The sequence below is a fragment of the Mustela erminea genome, chromosome 13 (assembly GCF_009829155.1).
Source record: "Mustela erminea isolate mMusErm1 chromosome 13, mMusErm1.Pri, whole genome shotgun sequence".
Lineage (NCBI taxonomy): Eukaryota > Metazoa > Chordata > Mammalia > Carnivora > Mustelidae > Mustela > Mustela erminea.
The window spans coordinates 64,084,499-64,092,715 of record NC_045626.1 but is presented as its reverse complement, the minus strand read 5'-3'; the positions used below and the strand labels follow the sequence as shown (position 1 = coordinate 64,092,715).

The following is an 8,217-nucleotide window of genomic DNA, read 5'->3' as shown; positions in this document are numbered from 1 at the left end:
GGTAAACAAGCTCGCCTGGAGTTCAGGCATGAGATTCTGCACAGTGGTTGAAGACCTGGGAGTAATTTAGGATTAGAGAGAATGAAACCATCCGAGGAAGGTTACAATCTACCCTTCTGAGTGCTGTTTTGTTTATTTATTTGACAGAGAGAGACACAGTAAAAGAAGAAACACAAGCAGGGGGAGTGGGAGAGGGAGAAGCAGGCTTCCTGTGGAGCCAGGAGCCCCATGTGGGGCTCAATTCCAGGATCCTGAGATCATGATGTGAGCCAAAGGCAGACACTTAATGACTGAGCCACCCAGGCACTCCGAGTGCTGTCAGTCTTGTTCCATTTTCCTTTTGCATTTGATTATTGCAAAGGAAGAATCTGGAAAAAAAAATTTTAAAAATATATTTTTATTTATTGGATAATGTTAGTGTTTGTTCTCTATCCCTGAAATTAAAGAAAATTTCCAGATTAGGTCTTGAAGTTGGTTTCTGCTGATTAGTTTTTCTAGATCTCAGTGAATTTACTCAAATTTCTACCTGCAGTCAGATCTTTTCAATCCTAAGGAAAATTTTATTGAAATTTAAATTACTGCCTGTAATTGATTTACTCTGTCTTCTTTTGAGGAGGGATGCCTATAGCTTGAATCTTCATGACATTCTCCTACTTATTTTTTTCTCAAAGAATTCCAGCACTTTGAGTATTTCTTATGCTTGTCTTCTATATTGCTGATTTGCTCTTCTGTGTTGTCAAATCTGCTTTTTACTGCATTAACTATTGGATTTTACTATGGTTACTGTGGTTTAAACTTCATAATACTCTCCATTTATCTTGGTCTGTTCTTTAAAAGATGCAATGTACTCTTTTTTTTTTTTTTTAAGATTTTGTTTATTTGACAGAGAGAGATCACAAGTAGGCAGAGAGGCAGGCAGAGAGAGGGGGGAAGCAGGCTCCCTGCTGAGCAGAGAGCCCCGTGTGGGGCTGTATCCTAGGACTCTGGGATCATGACCTGAGCCAAAGGTAGAGGCTTTAACCCACTGAGCCACCCAGGCTCAGATGCAATGTACTCTTATAATCAAGATGCAATGTATCAAGATGCAATCCAAAGATGCAATGTACTCTTATAATCAAGAATAAAAATAAGATGTATCTAAAACTGGGTTGTGCTTAGTGGACTAAATATACTTCAAAGGAGTAATTTTTGGCTTTAGCACTTTATTTCTCATCTTACATGCCACGTACCTTTTTCATACCAGGTTTTTAAATAATTTGCCTATTCAACTTTGAGATTGACTAACTGAATTTTGCTGACCTCTAGAAGTCCAGAGTTGAGGGCTTTCAAGATCACAGTGTTGGACAACTGAGATGCAGGATCTTACATCCTTAGTTCCCCTCCAAAGATGGCCTGGGAAATGTTCCGAAGCAGTGGTTGTTTCATTTCTGTCTCATTGTCTTAGCCATTCTTGGTATTCACGGGCTTTAGGATTGATCTTTATTTTTCAACCTCTGGTGTTTGTGTGTACTTCAGGGCCCCAGTGTGTTTGTCTCATTTTCTCTAGATCTTAATATTTTAGTTTTGGTGTTTACACCTTTGCATTCTTGTTTTGGCATGTCCTAAGATTCTACCCATCTGTACCAATCTGGGTCTCAGGCTCTGAATCTCCCTTTCTCCACTACCGTCTTACCCCTTACTCTGCTTTATGTTTTTCACAATACTTATCACAACTTGAGCATATATATATATATATTTTTAAACCCCTCTTCCCTCCTTTCTTTCTTACTACCTATCTCCTCACTCTAGAATGTGGATGCCCAGGAACAACTTAGATGCTCAGCAAACACTGATTGAACAAACGTGTCTGATTAGTGGATCCTGAGTTTCTAGCTTTAGTTTCAAAACTTTTGTGTTTTACACTTTCTCAGTATGCAAATATCGTTCGCGGTCTCGGTCATGTCTTTCTGTTTCTGTCCTTGTCTTCAGGCCTCTAAGTTTGTGTGGGGGCCACCGAGTCGCGGAGGCCCGCCCCACGCCTGCGGCCGGCCTGTGGCTCCCCGGCGTCGTCCCCCACGCGCTATCCCACGTCAGTACCGGGCTCCCGGGTTTTCCCTGCCCCGACAGCCTCTCAGGCTCAGTGGTACACCTCTCGCTGGTGCCGATGCCTCGGGGGTCTTTTTTTTTTTTTTTAAGATTTTATTTATTTATTTGAGAGAGAGAGAGAGAGACAGAGAGAGATCACAAGTAGAGCAGCAGGCAGAGAGAGAAGGAGAAGTAGACTCCCGCCAAGCAGAGAGCCCGATGTGGGGCTCGATCTCAAGACCCCGGAATCATGACCCCAGCCGAAAGCAGAGGCTTAACCCACTGAGCCATCCAGGCGCCCCCCTAGGTGTTCTTCTGCGTCTAGAGAGCCTCCTCCCTCGCCAACTCCCCCACGAAGGCACGTGACCAAGCAGGGCGGTGACTCTACCGCCGCCGCAGTGCTCCGCCCCGACCTCGCCGCTTCCGCCGGCCCGTGCAGCCCCGCCCCCAGACGGTGGGGAGCCAATCCGCCTGCACGCTTATTGGCTCCTCCCCGGCGCCCTCCACGGCGCGCGCCCCTCCCTCCGCCCGCTGGCCCGTCCGTCAGTCAGTCAGGCAGGCAGTCGGTCCGAGTGGTGGTGTCCTCTCCTGCTTTTCTAAGCGGTTCCGCCCTTGCTCCTTCCCGGTCGGCATCGGCAGCTGCACTCGCAGCGGCGCGGTCCCTCCGGGAGGCGCGGCGTGGGCCGAGCGGCGGCTGCAGAGCGTCGAGCCCTTCGCGGCGGAGGCGGCGGCGGCGGCCCGGCAGCCAACATGGCGGCGGCGGCGGCGGCGGGCGCGGGCCCGGAGATGGTCCGCGGGCAGGTGTTCGATGTGGGGCCGCGCTACACCAACCTCTCGTACATCGGCGAGGGCGCCTACGGCATGGTGTGGTGAGTGTCCGCGCCCTCTCGCAGGCCGGGCCACGCCCGCCCACCCGACCGCCCCGGGACACAGCGGACGCAGCCGCGGCCTCGTCCGCGCCCCGGCCTCCGGGGCCGCCTCGACCCCAACCCTTGGTTTCACTGCGGTGGGTGCGCCGGGGGCCTCGGGCGGAGTCCGGGGGCCGGTCGAGGTTGGGGTGTTGCTCGCGGGCGTTTCGCCGACCGGCCTTCGCTTGCCGCAGGGAGGGGCATAGGGGGCGGAGGCCAGTACCCGCGTACCCCCAGATACAGGCGTAGCGCAGATTTTACAGCCAGGATCTCCGGGAAGAGAACGTTAGGGTTTCCCGTCCCCGCATCTCCGGTTTGCTAGCATCGTGGCTTTCTTCTTGACATCCGATTGTACAGCCGGGAATTCCTTCAGAAGCTTGTCGGTGGTGGTGTTGGCCACGGTCTTAAAAGCGCTTCGCCTCGGCATGTGTGCAGAACGCAGAAAATAATTACCTTCCTCCCCTCGCCTGTATTCCGCGAACGGCTTTCATTAAATATCTTTAGTAGTGCTAACGGTGTTTTCCTGCGCAGGCTTTCTATAAAAAGCGTTAGTAGCATCACTGTTGGTTGTGAACTGTTTTAATCTTGAAGTTTTAAAATGGATTTTAATACCCATTTCATTTGCGTTTCAGAAAGGATAAGCCCGCACGGCTCTCTTGATTTATTAGAGTCGATTGGAGTTGGGCCTAATTTCACTCTTTTTTTCTTTAGCCGGAGTGAGCTCTCTTACTAGCGTAAATGTATTCAGACGTTTTAGCCCAATAGTTGTGGACTTCCCCTGTTAATGTTTTAGTGGTCAGTAATTATGCAGCCTTAATAGAGTTCTTGCAGAATTACAGGCACTCTCCCTTATCTTGATCCATATGCCTCAGAAACGTTCGTGGTTCTGTTAATTAGAATTAACTATATTGTTTTGTGCTGATGAGGACTTAATGCAGTGTAAAGTCCCTTACACCTGTTTTTCTTGTGAGTGTGTCTTGCGTTTAGTGAAGGAGGCAAACTAATATTTATTGAACACTTGGTGGCAGGTACTGTACTGGATATATCATCTCATTTTATTCGAACAGCCACCTCGAAGGAGGAAAGGGCTTGATACCCCTCTTTCAGGGGAGAATGTATTTTCAGGTGAAGCAAATTCTTCAGGTCATACTACTGAAGAGCCAGACCTGAGATTGTAGACTGAGATCCTGTCTCAAATGCTGCAGCTCTGTTATATCCTCGCTGTCTTTAAATAGTGTTATTAATAGCTTTAGAGTTGGGCATATTTTACTGTTGTAAGCAAGTCTGTTTTATAAATGTATTCAAATTTGAATGATTGTGATTGTAGAAATGCCATAAAGGGCATGTTTTAACAAGTATCTTAGACTAATTAAATTTTAAAAAGCTAATTGAATCTTGACTATTTTCATTCTCTTGAGGAGCAAAATGCTTCACATATGCAACTGTGAAAATTAATGTGAACTCAGAGGTTTAGGATCCAAAAGAGGAATTAAATTAGGTCAGGTCTAAAAGATATAAGGCCCTAGAAAGTACTGCCCATAGCATCACTTCTCTGTGATACATCTGATTGCTATTCCATCTGCTGGTAAGTATGCCAGTACAGGTGTCATGAGGTTCAGAGCTGCCCATAACAGCGTTCAGCTCTTTTTAAAAATTTAACATCTAAAATAAAGACTGAAAAAAATCTTTAGATTTAGAATACTTTATTTATTTAATATTTATTTATTTAACAGAGAGAGAGAGAGAGAGAGGGGTCGATCACAAGTAGGCAGGCGGGGGGCGGGGAGGAGTTCATTTAAGAAGCCCTCCAAAAACCCAGCATTCTTAATCAACATTTATTAAATGCTAATAATGTGCAACACAGATTACATTCTTACTAAGATGAGGATTAAAAGCAATAATCTGGACCAAGGATTCTACTTCCAATTATACTGGTATTTGGAACTTAGCAAAAGAAAATTTACTGTGAAAGTACTCGGCATCTCCCCCCGACTGAGACTTGGAAGGTCAAATGTCTACAGCAGTGATAGAAATAGTTACCTAGGGGTGCCTGCTCTATGCGGGGCTCAGTCCCAGGACCCTGAGATCAAGACCTGAGTTGAAGGCAGAGGCTTAACCTACTAAGCCACCCATGCACCCCTAGGATACTTTAATTGAAAGTTTTTTTTTTGCTGGGTTTTTGGAGGGCTTCTTAAATGAAATGTTAATGTTTAAATAGTGATTTTTTAAAAATGTAATGCTTCCAGTCAGATTTGAAGATTTTCAAGAATTGAGAATTTTGCCCTTTTTTGTTCAGAGCCCTTTCTTAATCATTATATGGAGGGTATAAAGATGAAGAGTGGAGTTTGAGTTCCGTCTTTTAAGAGTGGTTATGATTTTGATGGATGATAGGCTCAAATGATAGATTGAGCTGTGGAATCTAATCCTGGAAAAGTAGGTAGAAAATTGTAGAGGACTGTAAAGGCAAAACTGAGTTTGCCTCTATATTTGTGCAATGAAGAAGTATCCATTATTTTTATTTTATTTTATTTTATTTTAAAGATTTTATTCATTTATCTGACAGAGAGATCACAAATAGGCAGAGGCAGGCAGAGAGAGAGGGGAAGCAGGCTCCCCGCTGAGCAGAGAGCCTGACATGGGGCCAGATCCCAGGACCCCGAGACCACGACCCAAGCTGAAGGCAGAGGCTTAACCCACCGAGCCACTCAGGCACCCCTAAGTATCCATTATTTTGAAAACAGGCAGTCATATGATTAATTCTGGGATTTTTGGAGTGTAGACCAACACTGGTGGAATTGATGGAGAAAAAACTGTGATATTACAATTAAGCTGTTTTAACTGTCTAGAGGTGAAGTGATATAGTGGTATTGGAAGGCAACAGATGGAGGTGCTGAGAGACCTTATTAAGATAGAATCCATTGGGTGGGTGTTCCTAAGTGGCTCAGCTAGTTAAGTGTCCAACTCTTGATTTCAGCTCAGGTCTTGATCTCAGTGTTGTGAGTTCATGCCCAGAGTGGAGCCTACTTTAAAAAAAAAAGGAAAAAGAAAAAAAGAATTCATGGAGTGCCAGGATAGCTCAGTCAGTGGAGCATGTGACTCTTTATCTGAGGGTTGTTAAGTTTGAGCTCATGTTTGGTATAGAGATTACTTGAAAATCAAATCTTTTTTTTTTTTTTTTTTTTTTCCCATATGAGCTCTTTATCAGAAGAATGGTAGAAAGAACGAATTACGGCAAGTATGGGAAGAAGCAAAGGATGATGGGGTCTAGAAGGGCAAGAGTCTTAATGAGGTGGGATTTGGATTTAAGAGGGATTTCACAGACAAGGATTTTTCAGTTTGGATATGGGTATATTTGTTAATTCCAAGGCTTCTAGTTTGGGAGTCTGGGAGGATGGTGTTGCTGTTATCAGAGAAGAAATATACTGTAGACAAAGAAGGTTTATTAAGGAAAAATAATGAGTGGAGACTTACTAAGTTGTGATGACTGTAGGCCATTTAGGCTATATCCAGAAGGCATCTTGAAATTTAGAAGAGGGAATCTGGAGATGAAAATTTATGAAAGTGGTAGTCTTTTTTTTTTTTTTTTTTAAAGATTTTATTTATTTATTTGACAGGCAGAGATCACAAGTAGGCAGAGAGGCAGGCAGAGGGGATGGGAAGCAGGCTCCTCCTGAGCGGAGAGCCCGATGCGGGGCTCAGTCCCAGGACCCTGAGATCATGACCAGAGCCAAAGGCAGAGGCTTAACCCACTGAGTCACCCAGGCGCCCCGAAAGTGGTACTCTTGTGTGGATGAGCACAGATTCTTATCTGAGGTAATTGATGAGGTGAAATTGGAAGCAGTTGTGTATATTCATCTTTTTAGTAAACAATCCATACATTCAGTAGGTTTTCAAAGGGGTCCATTGTCCCAGACAGGTTAAGAACTACTGAGGTAGAACAGGAAGACCACAGAGGTAAACCATACAAACTTTTAAAAAAGATTTATTTATTTATTTTAGAGGGAGGGGGAGAGTGAGTGTGAGCATGCGCAAGGGGGGCAGAGAGAGAGAGAGAGAGAGGAAGGGAGAGTCTTAAGCAGATTCCTTGATGCGCGTGAGTCTGACCCCCATTTCAATTTCACCACCCTGAGATCATGACCTGAGCTGAAACCAAGAGTGGGATGCTTAATGGACTTTGCCATCCACATGCCCCCTTGACAAATATATATATATATATTTAAGATTTTATTTATTTGAGAGAGAGAGCACAATCGGGAGGAGCAGAGAGGGAGAAGCAGACTCTCCATTGAGCAGGGAGCCCAGTGTGGGACCTGAACTCGGAACTCCCGTATCATGACCTGAGCTTAACGGATGTTTAACCGATTGAGCCACACAAGCACTCCCCCTTGAGAAATATTTTTAAGAGGTAGGCAAAGGAATGAGAGCCTGAGGACTAGTGAGACATGTTAGAATCAGGAAAAGAAATTGTATGAGAGGAAAAACTGAAGCTGTGTATGCTTGATCACTTATTAACCAAGATAAGTAAATTTTGAGTAAGTTGAGTTTGAAACACTTTCTGAATATGATTGGAGAGGTCATAGGGTTATCTCTAGAGATACTAATTGAAGTAGAGATACTTTGAGAGTGGATAAGATTGGAGGAAAAAATGTGAGAACTGAGCCACAGGAATGCCTGACTTTAGGTGTCAACAGAGGACAAGTTACAAAAGAGGATAGAGGAAGTGTGGCTAAAGAGACCAGTCAGGAGTGTAGATCATCAGAGAAGCCAAGAAAATTGTGGTCAGAAGGGATTAACATTGTATAAAGGACAAACAATGCAATTTGAAGACAAAATATTGGACTTTGTGATTTTCAGCTCTCCTTTAAAAAAAAAAAAAAAGATGGCTCCAAGCAAAATTTCAGTGTGATCACCTTCTGAATGGTGCAATATCCTGTCTTACTAAGTTTTTGATTGTGGCAGACTAGTAGAACTACCATTTAGTCAACACTTCGCTTTATATGCATCAGTTAATCCTCATAACCACACTGCAAATGTGGTTACTTTGTACAAAAGTGAGGAAACTTGAGACAGAGAGATTGACTTGCCCAAGGACACAAGCTAGTAAGTGATAATGCATCTCAGTCTGTCTGGCTCCTAAATGATACTCAACCAAAGATCAAAGTTGAGAAGGTATATTCTTTCAGTAATAGGAAGTACCTATTGTCTGCTTTTGCTTGTATCCCCTTTTAGCCTTGTATTTTTTTTT

The 8,217-nt window shown here is 44.3% G+C and overlaps 1 protein-coding gene across 2 annotated transcripts in view; it reads left to right on the top strand.

Annotated features, from left to right (window-relative positions):
* The first annotated feature begins 2,567 nt into the window (after positions 1 to 2,567).
* MAPK1 (mitogen-activated protein kinase 1) overlaps positions 2,568 to 8,217 on the top strand; it is a 110,012-nt gene continuing 104,362 nt past the window's right edge. For both annotated transcript variants that reach the window (XM_032310395.1, XM_032310396.1), the window contains exon 1: positions 2,568 to 2,933. In XM_032310395.1, the coding sequence (XP_032166286.1) occupies positions 2,815 to 2,933 (119 nt within the window). In that variant the 5' untranslated portion in view covers positions 2,568 to 2,814. The remainder of the gene's footprint in view (positions 2,934 to 8,217) is intronic.